The 18365-nt window shown below is 48.5% G+C and overlaps 1 protein-coding gene across 1 annotated transcript in view; it reads right to left on the bottom strand.

Annotated features, from left to right (window-relative positions):
- The window catches only part of KNDC1 (kinase non-catalytic C-lobe domain containing 1), a 53079-nt gene that overhangs the window by 18629 nt on the left and 16085 nt on the right, over positions 1-18365 (bottom strand). Inside the window, exons 7-16 of the mRNA XM_077124469.1 lie at positions 12446-12518; positions 11698-11755; positions 11337-11480; positions 11054-11235; positions 10721-10958; positions 10526-10643; positions 9594-9665; positions 9448-9509; positions 1882-2040; positions 656-733 (exon numbers count right to left, since the gene is read on the bottom strand). Coding sequence (XP_076980584.1) covers positions 656-733; positions 1882-2040; positions 9448-9509; positions 9594-9665; positions 10526-10643; positions 10721-10958; positions 11054-11235; positions 11337-11480; positions 11698-11755; positions 12446-12518 — 1184 coding nt within the window. The remainder of the gene's footprint in view (positions 1-655; positions 734-1881; positions 2041-9447; positions 9510-9593; positions 9666-10525; positions 10644-10720; positions 10959-11053; positions 11236-11336; positions 11481-11697; positions 11756-12445; positions 12519-18365) is intronic.

Genomic DNA, 18365 nt, shown 5'->3' with positions numbered 1-18365 from the left:
TTGTCACTTCCTGCTGGAGCACCCGGGGCCACACAAGTCACACACAGGAGCCTTTAGAGGAGCTTTGCTCTCAGAACCGAGGTGTTTTAGGTACTTTCTAGGGATGGGAAGATTGTGTCACTGTCTGAGACCCTGTGTCACCTCGAACCCAACCCCCAAAGCTTGATGGGGGACGAATGCCCAGGTGGCCCCTGTCTGCCTTCCAGGGGCAGTAGTGCCAGCGCCTGCCTAGCCAATCTGAAAGCCTCGTTTATGACGAGGCTCGTAAGCTGAGGTCCACTCTGACCCTCAGGAAATGGGAGCAAGTCCAGATGTCGCCCTGAGCCGTGGAGCCCTGAGCCAGGCAAGCACCCCCGAGGGCGTGGCAGGCACAGCCTCCCGCTTGGGGCCCTTGTTCTTGGACTTACTGGCCCCAAACTGTCCATTCAGAAATGGTTAAAGCGGTTTTATGTTATGTACATTTTACCAAATAAAAAAATTTAAATAAAGCCAACCTGCACAATAAAGATAAAAACAAGTTATCAAACCGAAATAAAAAGTTACCACCAAAATTCTATGTAACTTTTATGAGGTAAGTGAAAACCACACCACCCTGTCCTGCTGAGCCCTAAGGGCAGGTGAGGGCACACACCTGCTTTGGAAACCAGCACCTCACCTGACAGGTAGACGCGCTCAGGTGGGCCAGCACCTTCTTGCTGTCCATGCCTCGCTGGAGGAGGTAAGCGCTGCACATCTGCAAGAAGGACGCGTCACGGGGTGCGCAGGGCGGCAGCAGGGCGTGTGCTGGCTGTGGCCACCCCAGAGCGGGCAGTGCCGCCCTTCTGAGGCAGCCCCCCCGGGGCCCGTGCTGGGGAGTCCAGTGCTTCCCGCAAGGGCCATGTCTGGCGTCAGATAGCCTCAGCGTGGGAAGAAAGAACGGCCGCATCCAGCGCCCCAGCCCTGGCCGTGACCGGCCCCAGGCCTGCCCAGCTCCGTCACTCATGCTGGCGACAAGGCTCAGGGAATAGACAGCACGTCCCACAACAATGCAGCCATCACACGTGACCCAACCGGGCCGAGGCGAGCGGCTCGCACACACCAGACATATAAAGCTGCTGCCTCCGCTCGGACGGGAGAGCCGTCCCGCAGCTGTGCAGCGTTTTGGGCTCGGCTAGGGAGTGTGAGCCGCTTGGTCTTGGCAACAAAAGTGGTGGCAGCTGCGAGCTGGCGTGCGCAGGCCCTTCCCACGGTGGGGTGGCAGGCCCCGTGGCTCCGGGACATGGAGGTCAGATGTGGGGGGCATGGAAGGACGGGCCAGCCCTGGGGTGGCTTCTCTGCAGGGTCAGCCTGATACTTGGGGATGTGGCATCAGTGATGACGTTCTGATTTTCACCTAGGACTCTGGAGGACTCTGAACGAGGAAGAGGCTGTTTCTTTTCCTTCTTAGCTACGTTTGAGGAGCCCTCACAAGCCCTTTTCATGCTGGAGACAACTGGAGAAATCATCTTGACAGGAGGCCACAAAGGCTCAGAGAGGTTAAGCAGCCTGCCTGAGGTCACAGAGCAGCCAGGGACAGGAGGGGCTCGAGCCCTGTCCTGCCAGCCCCCGAGACCCCTGACCCCTGCCATATCACAGCATCTCCTTCCCAGAAGGTGCAGTGGTCTCCTGGTCACCGAGCAGAATTGCCTCCCGGCTGTGCCCCTGCTCTACTGGGAGGGCTGGACACAAGCCTTGGTGGAGGGAAGTGGCCCTCGCTGAGCTGGGGCAGGCCAGGCTTTGGGGGCAGGCTGTCACGCCCCTCTTGGCAGGGTCCAGGGACACCCCCTCTGCACCCCCCATCCAGGAGGGCAGACACCCCTCAGCTGCCCACCACATCCCCCCGGCCGCCTGCAGGACCCTCACCTTGGTGGCCTCGGCCGGGGACGGTCGCTCCTGGGCACAGCGTCTGGCCATGTCCAGGAGAAGGCTCTTGAGCCGGCATGGCAGGGCCAGCTTGTGGTCACGGGGGACCCCGAACTTGGCTGCAGCCCACAGGATGGCGGCCACGCAGTACACGGAGGCCTGGGGGGTGGACGGAGAGGTGGCGGCACTGGGGGCTGGACATGCCCGGGGCCCCCAGGGCACAGCCCAGCCTGACCCACAGGCGGGGTCCTTGTCCCGGGTCTCAGGGCGCCCGTGGCCTCCGGGCCCATGGCCAGCAAGGGGCGAGTGGACATACGTGTCCTCAGCAAGAAGGCCCACCGCACAGGGCCGGGAGGTGGGGTGGCACCTGCCCTGGTGTAAACGCCGCGCGGGCGGCAGCGGACGCGGACGCGGCCCGGCACAGACCACGGCGATGCGCTGCTCCGTTTTTAACAGACTCCGCACCTGGGGGTGACCCCCGGCGGGCGTGAGGGGTCACGGCGAGCCCTGCGTCCCTCCCCCAATGGCGGCGCCCGCAGCCCCGCGCAGCCTCCACGCGCCCCACGCCCATCCGGGGCAACGACGGCCCTTCCCGTTCCTTCCGCTTCATCGCCACAAGCAGGTTCTATTGATGGAACCACGCAGCGCGACCTTCCGGACTGTCCTTTCTCGGTGGGACCCTCGGGAAAGCCGTCTGGCTGCTGAGTTGTCAGAGGTGAGCTCCTGCCATGCCCGGACGGGCGCCCAGCGCAGCCCGTCGCGCTGCTGCCCGGTCTCCGGCGACGGTGAGTGCGGGTCCTGGGTGCAGAGCGCACGGGCTGGGCCGCTCGGGAGCTGCGTCCAGTCGCCTCGGGGTGGCCGCCTGCTGCCCCCAGAGGGGCTGCACCTTCCCCTCGCCAGCGGCGTGAGCGGGCCAGCCCTCCCCCACACACACACCGTGTCCTCAGCGCGGGGTGTGGTCACCGTCTCATTTTAGCCGTTCGGAGATGCGTGTAGTGACATCTGGACTTATGTCCACCTGAAGGTCGGTGATGCTAAACGACTTCCCGCGTGCTCGCCCGGATGGCTCTGTATTTCGTTTTCTCCGTTTCATGGCTGAATGATTTACCTTTTTATGGCTGAGTTTTGAGAGCTCTTTATGCATTCTCAGTGCGGTCCTTTGCTGGGCGTGCAGCCTGCAAACGTTTCCCCTACGCAGTTTGCCTCTTCATTCTCCCAACAGAGCTTTACTTTTGATAAAATTAAGTTTATCAAGTTTTCCTTTCGTAGGTCATGCTTCTGGAGTCAAGTCTAAAATTCTCCGACTCGCCCTGGACCTCAAAGGTTTTCTTTGACTTCCCTCTTCAGCATTTCGTAGTTTTCAGCAAACAAGTCCTGAACGTGTTTTTTATTTCTTTGAGCAATTGTAGATGAATTGCATTTAAAATATCAGTGTCTGCACATTCACTACTAATATACAGAAGCAAAATTGATTTTTGAATGTTTGTCTCATAACTGCGAAATTGTGGAACCTGCTTATTAGTTCTAGGAGTTTTTTGGTAGATTCCTTGGGATTTTCTACACAGACAAGCATGTTGTCTGCAAATAAGGATGGTTTTATTTCTTTCCTTCTGATTGATATGCCTTTTTTCTGCCTCCCTGCCTTAGCGTGCTGGCCGTGAGAGTGGACATGTCTGTTTTGCTCCCAATCTAAGGGAAAGCATGCAACCTTTCGTTTACTCTTTCCCTAGTAAGTATGCTGTCAGACATAGGTTGTTTTTGTAGATGCTCTTTATTAAGCTGAGGAATTTCCCTCAATTCCTGTTTATCTGAGAGTTTATCATGAATGGGTGCTTAATTTTGTCAGCTGCCTTTTCTGCCTTGGTAGGTATGCTCATGCGACTTTTTCTTCCCCAGCCTGTTAATGTGGGGTGCACCACTTGACTTTCAAGTATTGAGCCAGTCTCGCATCCCAGGAATAAACCCCATTTGGCCATGGCGTATAATTATTTTTCAATGTTGCTGAATTCTATCTGTCTAAATTTTGTGAAGAATTTTTTTTTTTATGTCTATACTCATTAGGGATCCTAGTTTGTAGTTTTTCTCCTGGTTTTGGTATCAGCGTAATACTAATTTCATCAAATGAATTGAGAAATGTTCCCTTCTTTCTGGAAGAATCTTATGTGGAATTGTTACTAATTCTTCTTTATTTGGTAGAATTCTCCACTGAAAATATCTGGAGCTAAAGGTTTACTTTTTGTGAGTTTTAAAATTACAAATTAGGGTGGGCCACGGTGGCTCAGCAGGCAAGAATGCTTGCCTGTCATGCCAGAGGACCCAGGTTCGATTCCCGGTGCCTGCCCATGTAAAAAAATAAAAATATAAAAAAAATAAAATTACAAATTAAATCTCCTTAATGGTTATAGGGCTGTTCACATGATCTCTTCATACTGGCTGAACTGGGTTAGTTTGTGCTTTTCGAGGAAGCTGTCCATTTCATCTACGTGAGCAAAGCTGCTGTCGTCTTCCCTCCCTATCCTTCTGGTTTCTGCAGGGTCTGTGGTCCCATCTCATCCCTGAGACTGGCTGTTTGTATGTTCTCTTCATTTTTCTTTGTCAGTCTTGCTTGAGAACAGTCAGTTTTACAATTTATCTTTTCCAAGAACCAGATGTTTCATTGATTTTTCTCTATCGCTCTTCTCTTTGGAATTTCATTTATTTCTGCTTTCCTCCTTATTATTTCTTTCCTTTTGTTTTCTTTGGGTCAATTTTGATCTTCTTTTTCTAGGTCCTTGAGGTGGGAGCTTAAGTCGTTAACTTGAGAGATTCCCCCTCTTCTATGCTGAGCATTGAGTGCCACCAGCGTTGCTTCACGTGTGACCCACAATTTTGACATGTTGTATTTTCATCTTCAACTAGTTTTATGTATTATTTTAATTTCCCCTTAAGATCTCTTCGACCCATGGGTGAGTCAGATGTGTGTTTGGTTTCCCAGCGTCTGGAGATTTTCTGTTGTCTTCCCATTACTGACTCTTGTCATTGTAGTCCCAGAACGCACTCTGTGCGCGTTAAGTTTTCAGTTTACCGAGGTCTGTTTTGGGCCCCCAGCGCTCTGCCCTGGCATCTCCGCCCAGCCGCGTGAAAGGAGGTGGGCTCCGCTGTTGTGGGTTGGAGCCTTCCTTACACAGCACGTCCGCCCGCTGGCTGATGCTGCTGAGCCCTGCTACCCATTTGCTGATCTTCTGTCCAGTTGTCCGATCAGTTGTGGAGAGTGGAGGACATGTCCAGCTGTGACTGCGGACTGGACTATTTCTTCTTCACGCCCTCCCACTCTTGTGACGCATATTTTGCAGTTCCGTTGTTTGGTGCCAGCTCGTTGAAGATTGCTCCATCTTATCGTGGACGGTCCTTTACATGTCCATCTCTGACTGTGGAAAGCCTCTTTGCTCTGAAGTCTACTTCTTCTTCCATTTCGCTAATTTTTGTAATGTACATCTTTCTTATTCCTTGGCTTTCAAGCTAACGGCATTGTTATATTTGAAGTGAGTTTCTTGTAGACAGTATGTACTTAATTTTTTTAAACCACGCTATCAATCTTTTTTTAAATTAAGTTACACACGCTCCATATTCACCAAACATACACTCCCCCTTTTCCCCCCACTGCTGCCATTCCTTGTAACCTCTACTCTACTTTCTGTCTAGACAGACTGCTTATTTCTAGAGATCTTATAAGTGACATCATACAATATTTGTCCTTACATGTCTTGCATTTTTCACTGAGCATAATGCTTTCAAGTTTCTTCCACATTGCAGCATATTTCAGAACTTCATTCTTTCTTTCGGTTGGATAATATTTCACGGATGGACAGAACACATTTTGTTTATCCCTTCATTTGTGGATGAACTCTGGGGTTGATTCCACCTTTTGGTTATTGTGTACAAATGTCCATTTGCGAACCTGTTTTCACCTTCTTTGAACAGATACCTAGAAGGGAATTGCTGGGTCATAAGACAATTTTACATTAGGTTTTCTAGGAGCCATCATAATGCCTTTCACAGTGGCTGCACCATTTTACATTCCCAGCAGCAACACAGTAGGATTCCAATTTCGCCACATCCTCTCCAACATTTGTCACTGCCTGAATTTTTAAAATAGTAGAGCCATCCTTGTGGGTGTTAAGTGGTCTCTCATAGTTTTGATTTGCGTTTCCCTAATGGCAAAAGGTGCTGAGCATTTTTTCATATGCTTACTGGCTATTTTTTTTTTTCATCTACTTTGGAAGAATTTTTAAATTGGGTTGTTTGTTTTTTGTTGTTGTGTCATAAAAATTCTTTATCTATTCTGGATATCAAACTCTTAGCTGATATATGGCTTGCAATTGTTTTATCCCTTTTTGTAGGTTGTCTTTTCACTTTCTTGATAATGCCTTTCAACCTTCAAAAGTTTAAATTGCATTGATGAATTCCATTGTTTCTTTTGTTGCTTGTGCTATGGTGTCATGTCTTAAGAATTACTGAGTCCCAGGTGATGAAGATTTGCCCCTATGTCTTCTTCTAGGAGTTTTATTGTCTCGGTTCTCGTGACGGTCCATTTTGAATTGATACATGGTATGAGGGGGGGTCCAGCTTTACTCTTTTGTATGTGGATATCCAGTTTTCCCAACACCATTTGTTGAAGAGCTGTTTTTCCCCATTGAATCTACTTAGCACCTTTGTCAAAAATCAATTGGCCACAGACGAGTGGGTTTTATTTCTGGACTTTCATTTATGTCCTGTTGGCCTATATGTCTGTCCTTAGGCATATATAGGCATATATGTCCTTATGTAGGCATATATGTCCTTAGGCATATATAGGCATATATGTTTGATTACTGTAGGTTTGTAGGCAAATTGAAATTAGGAAGTGTGAGTCCTCCAATTTTGTTCTTCTTTTTCAAAATTATTTTGTTTATTTGGCCCCACCCCCAATCTGCTGCTCGATTGGTGTATTTAAACCATTCACATTTAACATAATTGTTGCTCTATTAGCACTTAAGTATGCGATTTCTTTTTTGGTTTGTTTATTTTCTACTTGTTTTCTCTGTTTGTTTTTCTTTCTTTCCCTGCTTTCCTATGGGTTACTTGAACATTTTTTGAATTCTGTTTTGATTTGCCATAGTGCTTTGAGTGAATCTCTCTCTGTGTGGATTTTTTAGGGTATTAGGTTGTGTACATGGTGTGGTCATTTTACTAGTTCGTGGGAAGTGTAGAGACCTGACCTCCCTTAAACCCCTTACCATCCTGTTTATGACACAGCTGTCTTAAATGCTCACTCCTCACGCACCCAGAACCTCTTGGGACATGAGGCCTTCATGCTTCCGTGTTAGGGAGTCTGTCCTGTTACCCAGGGCGCCCTTGCACGGTGTTCCTTCCTTCCGGGGGCTGTAGGATCCCTTCTTTTTCATTTCCTTTGTTTAGAGAGCTTCCTCTAGCCTTTATTTTCCAGTACATCAGCGCTGTCAAACACTCCTAGCTTCTTTCATCTGAGGATGTCCTGACTTTTCCTTATTCCTGAAGGATATTTTCACTGGACAGAGGATTCTGGGTTGACAGTTTTTTCAGTGCTTGAATGATTTGGGGCCACTTTCTCTGGCCTACAGAGGCCAGAAGAGATTTTCTGGTAAGAAATCCACTCTTCTTTGAGTCAATTTCCCCTGTAGGTAACCTGCCATTTCTCTCTCACTGCTTTAGGTTTTGTTTCTTTTTTTTTTATCTTTAGTTTTTCCAGGCTTGACTGAGATACATCTTTTTTTTTTTAATTTTTATTTATTAATTAAAAAAATTCAACAATAAAACATTAACATATCATTCCATTCTACATATATAATCAGTAGTTCTTAATATCATCACATAGTTGCATATTCATCATTTCTTAGAACATTTGCATTGATTTAGAAAAAGAAATAAAAAGACAACAGAAAAAGAAATAAAACGATAATGGAAAAAAAAAGATTATACATACCATACCCCTTACCCCTCCCTTTCATTGATCACTAGCATTTCAAACTAAATTTATTTTAACATTTGTTCCCCCTATTATTTATTTTTATTCCATATGGCCTACTTGTCTGTTGATATGGTAGATAAAAGGAGCATCAGACACAAGGTTTTCACAGTCACAGAGTGAGATACGTCTTAGAGTGGATTTTTTAAGGCTTATCCTGTTTGGGGTTTGCTCAGCTTGAATCTGTAGGTTTGCCTGTTTTCCTATATATGGAAAGTTTTTAGCCATTATTTCTTTTTGTGCCCTGCTCTCTTTCCCCTTTGACATTGCGTTAGATCTTTTGTTATTACCCCACAGGCCCCACAGGCTCTGTCCAGTTACCTTTCTGTCCATTTTCTCTTGGTTGTTCTTTCTGTCATTCTGTCTTCCAGTTTACTGATTCTTTCCTCAGCCCTTTCCTTCTTCTAAGTCCATCCATGGAGTTTGTTTTTCATCCATTGAGTTTTAAAATTATTTAAAGTTATTGTATTTTTCAGTTCTAAAATTTCTATTTCTCTTTTTTTTGTCTTGTACTTCTTTTCTGAGACTTTCTGATTTTTCATTTGTTTCAACGTTTCAATGTTTTGCTCATGGAAGCATTTTTAGTATGGCTGCTTTAGAATCTTTTTCGGTTATTGCCAACATCTCTGCCACCTCAGTGTTGGGATCTGGTTGTCTTTTTCATTCAGTCTGACATCGTCCTGGCTTTTGTATGAAGAGTGATTTTCTGTTAAAACCTGGATGTTTTCATACTATATGACTGGATCTTACTGACACCTTGTTTCAGCCTTGCTCGGACCCCAGCCTCACGAGGGGCAGGGTGGGGGGTGGCTGCCCCACAGCATTACTGTTCAGTGGGGTAAAAGCCCAGGTCCCCACCGAGGTGGGGGTCTTTCCTGCTGTGGGCAGGGGTGGTACCCCTGACGCCCTCCACCCCCCAAGCCCTACCAGCGGGTCCCTGGCACGAGGCAGGGGTTGTGTCAGTCCCGGCTCTCCTCCTGGCCTCTCTGACAGCCCCTGGGGCGGGAGGGGGGACACCCTGCTGTGTCTACAGTGGCCCCCCCCGGGCCGCCCCTCCCCTCTCTGTCCACAGCTGCTGCAGTCTGGGACCCAGAAAGTGAAAAGGGGGAGCCTGCACGTCCCGGGCGGGGCCTCAGGCCTGCCGCTCCCCTGTGGTTGTACTTAGTGGGGGAACAGGAGAGGGCGTCTACCCCACCTCCCCTGGGTCTGAATACAGTTTATTTAATTCTAATTTATGTCAGCTAATTTAATAATGGCTGCATTCAGCAGTGGGTTTGCAAACATTCCTGAAAACTGAGCCCTGGGCACCGCTCCAGCTCCCGTGACTCAGCGACCCCCGCCCCCCAGAGCGCCACCCCCAGCCTGAGCCAGGAAAACCCATGGCCCGCGAACCCGGGTCCCAGCGCGCGCCCGTTGCTCTCCCCTCCCTCGGGGTTTCCGGAGAGAAGGGGTAGGGGCTGGCGTGAGACCCCCGCCCGAGGACAGGGGTGGGTGGGGAAGCCGCGGAAAGCGCAGGGAGGGTGGAGGGCGGGGAGCCCCGGTACCTTTTCCGTCGGCGGTTTTCCCTCGGCCACCTCGGGCGCCAGGAAGAGCGAGTCGTACGAGCCTAAGCAGAAGCGCAGCCCCTTCAGCCGCGCAGCCCCCGCGCCCCGCGCCGCGCGCCCCGCGCCCCCTGCTCCCACGTACGAACCGTTGACTGGGGGCGGCCCGAAGAGAATCGTCCCGTCCGCGGCGACCAGCACGGAGTCCAGGCGCAGGTGGGCTGCAAACGGCGCGACAGTGAGCGCGGAGCCCCCAGCCCCCCGCCCGCAGCGGGAGCGGGGAGGCCCTCCGGGGGCCTATGGGGCCCGCGGACCACGCACCGGGGGTTCCCCTGCCGACTCCCTGCATGCCCACCGGCACCGCCCCCAGGTCGCAGCCTGTCTTGGCGCCCACAGGACACGGGGGTGTACCCCCTGGGCTGCCCCCTCGAGAAACCAGGCGCGGGTGTGCCGTGGCCCCTGAGGGCTGGACGGCAGGGGCGAGCCTCTCAGCGCTGATGAGGAGCTGGAGGAGCCCGGGGTGGGGGACAGGTACGAGCCTGGAGCTGTTCCAGGTGGGGGGCCCGCAGCAGGCTTGGGGGCTGCACCCCGAGGTCCTGCAGACTGCTAGTGCCCGCTGGCCCGAGGGCAGGGCCTGAGCCAGGCATATGACCCAGAGTAGGGGGCCCCGAGCCATGAGTGGGGTCTGTGCATCCTGGGTCAGTCTGGGTCTGCTCTCCACGCCCCTGCCCAAGAGGTTTGGGGACCGTAGGGTGGGCGCCTCTGCTGACCCCCAAGCCACGCGCTACTGTCAACCCCAGACGTTCCCACCAGCGCCATGGGCTGACTTCCACCTCTTTGGGGAAGGAGACGTCACCCCACTGAAATGCCCTGGGTGACCCCGAGAGGTGCCTGCTTCCCTTCACGGCAGGGGCTCCTGCTAGGGTTCATGCGGAGGCCCCGAACCCCTCCAGACTCCCCAGGGCAGGTCGGCCGAGCAGCTGGGTCCCCATGCAGCCACTGCTGAGTCTCCCAGCGTCCCCGGTCCCCACAGCCGGGTCGAGTCCGCCACCTGCCGGGAGCTCGGGGGAAGCGGAGCTACCTGGACACTGGCTGCACGCCTGCAGGGTACGAAGGCTCTCGTGGCACAGCGCCCACAGCTCATACTCCTTGAAGGGCCGACTGAGCTTAGCCAGGATGTCCGGCAGTGAGACCCGCTCCTGGGGGGATGGAGGGAGACGCATCAGAGCAAAGCCGGGGCTGCGCTGTGAAGGGGGCACCGCCTGCTGCGCCTCACAAGTGTGTCCAGGGCCAACGTGACACACTGGGCTTCAGGCACAGAGATGGTGCTCACAGCTCTGCAGGCCGGCAGTCCCGATCCAGGGGTGGCAGGGCTGCGCTCCCTCCAGATGCTCGAGGGGGGCGACTGTGCCCCTTCCCCTTCTGGGTGCCCCTCGGCTTGCAGCTGCGCCTCCCCGTGCTGGCCCCCGCCCCGCCCTGCGCGGCCCCTCCTGCTGCCTGCCTGCAGCTTGCCTCTATCCCACACGGGGCACTGGGTTGGGGTCGCCCCACTCCATGCTGTGTCCTCTAACGTAATCCCTTCCTGAAAATCCTGTTTCCATAAGGTCACAGGCCCGGGCCCAGGGCCTGGACATGTCTTTTGGGCCCACAGGAAGGATTCTCAGGGGAGGAGGACAGGCTCACGCCATTGTGGACACGGGATTTCCCACACACGGCATGCCCACATCTCACGGCAGGCAGGACAAGGCCCCCAAGTCGAAAGAAAGCACCAGGCACAGGCAGCTGTCCATCCTGGGGCCACACAGAGAACAGGGCCACCGCTGTCCTGTGGACATCCTAGTGCACGCTCTTCTGGAAGGTTCCGGAGGTGCGTGTCCCGCCCCGACCCTCACAGGGCCTGCCATGAAGGGATGAGCTGAGCTGGGCAGCGGCCGCAGTCCCTGTCTGTGGGAGGTGACCTGGGGGCTGTATCTGAGCTGTGCTTGGCCAGCACCCATGTCCACAGGTTCGGCTTCCCGGCACTGGGCCCCTGAGTCCTGTCAGGTGTGGGGCGTCCACTGTGCAGGGGTCTGGGCTGGAGGGGCTGACATTTACCACCCCTACAGCCTGCCCTGGCCCTGATATGGGCCCACCCTCCTTGCTGGACCCCGACCCCATTTCTGGACCATCCTGGCCCATGGGCTGGAGCTCCAGGCCCGGTTTTGGCCACACGTTGGCTGGGACACAGTGCAGGAAGGAGGGACCCCACCTCACCTCCACGTCAGCACCTCCAGGCTCAGGGTGGGCCTTGCACCGGCTCTGGGCCATGCCCCTAGGGCAGGCATGTGTTTGCAGGCCGCGCCAGGGAAGGAACAACGTGGCTGTGGGGTCTGCCCGAGAACACAGTGGGGTCCACATCGGACAGGGGGAGGGTTGGGTGGGGACAGCTGGGCCCTGGCAGAGGTGGAGAAAGATGGGGAAGGGCTGCTGGTCCCCATGGTGCCCAGACCAGGGAACTCGGGGACGAGCTGAGAGGAAGGGCTGGCTGGGTGGGCTCTGGGCAGTGTGCGTGAGGCTGCACGGCGCTCCGGTCAGGGCTGGACAGCGAAGGGTCTGTCCTTGCTCGAGGAGGAGCAAGGGCCAGTAGGAAGGTCCAGATGCTGGCCACACATTTACCTGGAACTTTCTCCTCAAATCCTGGGGCGTCTTGATGTTGACAGTTTGAAACAGGCCACCCCGAGGAAATGGCCACCCCAGAGCTGTGCTCATGGCTTCCTACCACGCACAGCAGTGACCGAAAGCTTTTAAATTATTAAACAAGCAAGAGTGAAGGTTAAGAGGGTGGCACTGAGATGGCAGCGTAGGAAGCTTCAGGAACCAGTCCCTCCACCAAAACAGGAAGAAGCTGCCTGAATGGACTACTTTGGAGCCCTGGACTCTGGGGACACTGCAGGACGCAAGGAGGGGCAGGAGGAAGAGGCTGGTCAACTGCAGTGAAAGCCGACGGGTCCCACGCCCTCACGTGGCTGCCCGCGCCTCCCCCAGCCACAGGGCAGGCAGCAGGGGACTGGACACCAAGATCTCAGTGCAGCTCACTGGGGCCAGGAGGGCCAGGAGGTCCTCAGCCTCCAGTCTCTGGGGCACTGACCACTACTTTGGATCAGCTATTCCAGACGCTGGGTGTGGGCGCAGCTCCGAGGACAGACACTGTTCCAACAGCCACAGGCAGAAGTGGCAGAGAAGGCTTAATGAGGCAGTACTAATTTTTCCTTTTTTCTTCTTTTTACCCATTTGTGAGCAAAAATTCTTTGAAAAAGCTACGAATTGACAGACTCAGCCTTCAACAAAACCTTTCAATCCCAGAGAAGTGGTGGAACTAAATTTCCAGAGTCACAACATAGTTGCAAAAAATTACAAAGCACATAAAAAAGAATGAAAGTATGGTCCATTCACAGGAAGAAGGAAATCTGTGAGAAGCCGTCTCTGAGGGGCTCATGTATGGTAACTTTTAGTCATACCTTCAAATAAGTTCATTGAGCTAAAGAAATCTGCACGCAAAGAATGAAAATAAATTAGGAAAACACTGTCTGAACAAAATAGCTAGAAATTATAAAAGGGAACCAAACAAATTATGGAGCTGCAAAATACAGTAATTGAAATGAAAAACTCATGCAGATGGATTCAACAGCAGATTAGAACAGACAGAAGAATCTGAAAATATAACAACAGATTAAGGTGAGGAGCAGAAAGAAAAACTTATGAAGAAAAATGAACAGAGCCCGAAGGACCTGTGGGACGCCATCATGTCTGCCAACACAAACATCACCGGAGGCCCAGGAGGAGAGGAGAAAGGGGCCGAAAAGGCATGTGAAGAAACAGTGGCTGAAACATCCCAAATCTGATTAAAGACATAAACATACACATCCAGGAAGCTCAAAAACTGCAAGCAGGACAGACATGAAGAGATCTACATCAAAACACATCACAGCAAAATTGTCAAAATCCACAGAGAGAGAGGATTTTGAAAGCAGCAAGAGAGAAGTGACTTGTGGCACACAAGGTCCCTAGTGAGATGAACAGATTTCTCATCAGAAACTATGGAGGCCAGAAGGCAGTGGGGTGGCACATTTAAAGTCCTGAGAGAACAAACTATCAACCAAGAATTCTACATCCAGTAAAACTATCTTACAATAATGAAGGAGAAATTAAGTCATTTACAGATAAACAAAAGCTGAAAGAGTTCATTACCAGAAGACCTGCCTTACAAGAAATGTTAAAGGGAATCTTTCAGGCTGAAATAAAATAACACTAGACAGTTACTTGAAGCCGTAGAAGAAATAACATTGGTAAAGGTAACTACATAAGTAAATATAAGAGCCTATATTATCATACTTCTGTATCGTAACTGCTCCCCACCCCATACGACTTAGGCAAATGTGTAAAAATATTTAAAATCTGTTAACAGGCATACACATATAAAGATGTAATCTGAGCCTATAACAACATAAAGGGGGAGGGATGGAGATATACTGGAGTATAGAGTTTGTATAGTACTAATGTTAGGTTGGTACTAGTCAAACTAGGTTATTGGTTTAAGATGTTCATTATATTTACAAAGATAACCAAAAGCAAAAATGTAGAGAAAAGGAAAAGGGAATCAATATGGTATGCTACAAAAAAGAAACAAAATACAAAAAAGGCAGTAATGGAGTAACTGAGGAAGAAAAAACACAGAAGATATACCGAAAACAAAGTGCTAAATGGCAGAAGTAAATTCTTCTTGGTTATCTTAAATATCAATGGATTAAACTCTTTTATTAAAAAGCAGAAATTGGCCTTTATGGATGAAAGAATGAATGAAATGCATGCTCCAATCCATATGCTGTCTACAAAAGACTCATTCTAGGGACAATCACAAAGGGGTTGAAAGTAAAAGGGCAGAAAACAATTTTCCATGTAGACAGCAATTTTAAAAGACTGAAGTAACTATATCATTCTCAGAAAAAATAGATTTGGAGTCAAAAAAGTTCATGGATCGAGAAGGATATTGTATATAGGTAAAAGGTTCAATCCAGCAAGACGATGTAATTATAAACATACATGCACCTCACAACAGAGACCAAAGAATATAAAGCACAAATTGTCAGAATTGAAAGTAGAATTAGATAGTCCTACAATAATAGCTGGAGACTTCAATAAACCACTCTCATAACGGATGGGATATCTAAACAAGATCAATAAAGAAACAGAGGAATGAACAACACTATTAGCCCATTAGACTAACGGACACACACGGGACTCCATCCAACAATGGCAGAGTGTACGTTCGCCTCAAGTGCACGTGGAACATTTTCCAGAACAAACCACATGTTAGGCCACAAATCAAACCTTAATAATTTAAAAATATTGCTATCATACAAAGTATCTTCTCAGATCACAGTGGAATAAGGCTGGAAATCATTAATAGAAAAAAACTGGAAATTTACAAATATGTGGAATTAACACACTATTAAACAATCAACAGATCAAAAAAGCACAAGGAAAATTTGGTAATAACTCTAGAGATAAATGAAAACTAAAACAGAACATACCAAATCTTATGGGATGCAGCAAAGGCTGTACTCAGGGGAAATTTATAGCTCTGAATGCCTATGTTACAACAGAAGAGTGATCCCAAATCAATAACCCAACTTTACACCTAAAGAAACTAGAACAAGAACAAACTGAACCCAAAATTAGTAGAAGAAAGAAATAGTAATAATTAAAGCAGAGAAAATGAATAGAGAAACAATAGAATTAACAAAACCAAAAGTTTTTTTCCAAGATCAATGAAATTGACAAACCTGTAGACAGAATGACAAAGAAAAAGAGAGAGGGCACAATAAATTAAAGTCAGGAATGAAAGTAGAGACATTACTACCGACCTTACCCAATATGAGGATTATAAGAGGATTCTATGAACAATTATATGCCAACAAATTAGAAAACCTAGATGAAATGGACAATTTCTTAGAAACATACAAATACCTAATCTGCACGAAAGAAATACAAATTCTCAACAGACCTGTAACAAGTAAAGAGATTGAATCAGTATTAAAAACCTCTGCAAAGAAAAAGTCCAGGACCAGATGTTCCAGTACTGAATTCCACCAAACATCTAAAGAAGATTTAAAACCAATTCTTCTAAAATTCTTCCAAAAAATAGAAAAGGAAGTATTACTTTTTTTTTCCTCACTGAAGCCAACAAATGGGAATTTGTTGGCTCATGGTTTTGAGGCTAGAAGTTCAAAATTGAGGCATCAGCAAGGTGATACTTCCTCCCTGAAGACTGTAGCATCCTGTAGCTGGCTCCAGGGATGCTTGGGTCCTTGGCTTTTTTGTCGTATGGCAATGCATGTGAAAGAAACTTCTCTTTTCTCTTCCTGGTTCTGTTGACTTCCAGCTCCTTGCTTCACCACCTGGCTTTCTCGTCATAAAGCCTCCTTGACTCAAGAAAGGCCGATGGGTCAGGAACCCCTCTGTTGGCTGGGAAGGCACATGGCTGGCATCTGCTGGGGACTTAGGCATCTGCTGGGGACTTCGGCTTCTGGTTTCAAACAGCTTCTGCAGGGGCAGTTTCTTTCTGCATCTCCGAATGTCTGGGTCTCCTTTCGGCTCCGTTCTTCAGGCATCTGCATCTGAGGTATTAGTTCTTAACTCATTCTATGATGCCAGCGTTATCTTGATACTAGACACAGCACAAGAAAAGAAAATTTCATACCAATATCCCTTATGAGTACAGATGTGGAAATCCTCAACAGGTTATTGGCAAACTGCATCTAGCAGTATATTAAAAGGATTATACACCACAACCAAGTGGCATTTATTCCAGGAACATAAAGATCATTCATCATGGGAAAATCAGTCAATGTAATTCACCATATTAACAGGTTAAAGGGAAAAAAACAAATGTCCTTCTCAATTGGTAGGAGAGGCATTTAACAAAATCCAGCATCTTTTCATGATAAAAACACTCAGAGAACTAGGAATAGGAGGGAACTTTCTCAACATGATAAAAGGCATTTATGAACACCCCAGAGCAAACACATTCTCCGTGGTGGATGTGCCCCTGAGGTCAGGAGCAACCCGAGGATGCCTACCACTGTTAGTCAACACTGGACTGGAACTTCTAGCCACAGCGATCCGGCAAGAGAAAGAAAGAAAAGGTATCCAAATTGGGAAGGAAGAGGTCAAATTATTCCTATTCACAGACGACATGATCCTATATATAGAAAATCCATAAAAAACGCAAGAAAGCTACTAAAGCTAATAAACATTTCACAAAGCTGCAGGATATAAGATAAACACACAGAAGTCAGTTGGGTTTCTATGCACTAGGAATGAATGATCGAAGAAGGAAATCAAGAAAACAATTCCATTTACAATAACATCTAAAAGAATAGCATATTTAGGAAAAAATTAACCAAGGAGGTAAAGGACTTGTACACTGAAAATTACAACATAGCAGGAAAAGCTGAGCCTTGTATTTGTATAGAACGTAAGGGGCTCTGGGTAGGCAAAAAAATCCTGAAAAAGAACCAAGTTGGAGGATTCACAATTCCTGATTTCAGAACTTTCTACAAAGACACGGTAATTAAAGTAGTGTGGTGCTGGGGATAAACATGTAGACCCATGGAATAAAATTGAGAGTCCAGAGATAAAACCACCAATCTATGGCTGGTTGATTTTTGCCAATGAAGCCAAGTCCATTCAATGGGGAAAGAATAGTCTCTTTAACAAATGGTTTGGGACAACTGGAAATCCACATGCGAAAGAATTACTAAATACAAAAATCAATTAAAAATGGACCAAAGACCTAAATATGAGAGCTAATAAAATATAAAATATAAAACACTTACAAGAAGACATGGGGAAATATCTTCAAGACTTTGCTGTAGGCAACAGAGTTTTAGATTTTACACCAAAAGCACAAGCAACAAAAGAAACAACAGATAAATGGGAGTTTATAAAAATTAAAAACTTTTGTGAATCAAAAAGATATTAGCAAGAAAGTGGAAAACAAAACAAAACAAAACCAAAAAACAACCAGCCTACAGATTGGGAGAAAATATCTGGAGACCATACATCTGACAAAGGTTTAACATCTAGAATATATAAAGAACTTCTACAACTCAACAACAAAAGACAAACACTACAATTAAAAATGGGCCAAAGATTTGAATAGATATTTCTCCAAAGATGATATTCAAATGGCCGATAAGTATATGAAAAGATGCTCAACATCATTATCCATCAGAGAAATGCAGATTGAAACCACAGTCAGACACCACGTCCCCCTCACTAGGAAGGCTGTTAGAAAACTGAAAACAAGTGTGGGCAAGGATGCAGAGCAACAGGTGCCCTCGTGCGCTGTTGGTGGGAATGCAAAATGGAGCAGCCGCTGCGGAAAGCAGAAAGACTTTCTGGTTCCTCAGAAAGTCAAGCGTAGAATTACCATAGGACGCGGAAATCACACACCTAGTGTGTGTCCAAAGAGCGGAAAGCAGAGTCTTGCATACCTCAGATATTTGCATACCGAGGTTCACCACAGCATTAGTCACAAGAGCCAAGACGTGGAAGCACCCAGAATCCACTAGCACATGAACGCATAAAGGAAGTGCGGCCGTCACTAAATTATTAAACGTGGACCATCCTTCAGCCGGGAAGAAAAGGGCAGTGCTGGTGGAAGGACCCTCAGGACAGCTGTGGAGTGAAATACGCCTGACACAAAAGGACCAATGCTGCCTGGTCTCAGGGGGAGGAGGTAATTGGCAGGATGCTGTCCAGTGGCTACCGGCTGGGAGTTACCGCCGCCTGAGTCTTGAGTTTGGGTCTTACATGATGAAAATTGTCTGGGAATAGACAGTGGTGAAAGCTGCAAAGTCTTGTTGATATAGTTAATG

This window comes from Tamandua tetradactyla, chromosome 13 (genome assembly GCF_023851605.1).
Source record: "Tamandua tetradactyla isolate mTamTet1 chromosome 13, mTamTet1.pri, whole genome shotgun sequence".
Taxonomy (NCBI): Eukaryota; Metazoa; Chordata; class Mammalia; order Pilosa; family Myrmecophagidae; genus Tamandua; species Tamandua tetradactyla.
This window is presented reverse-complemented; position numbering and strand designations above follow the sequence as displayed.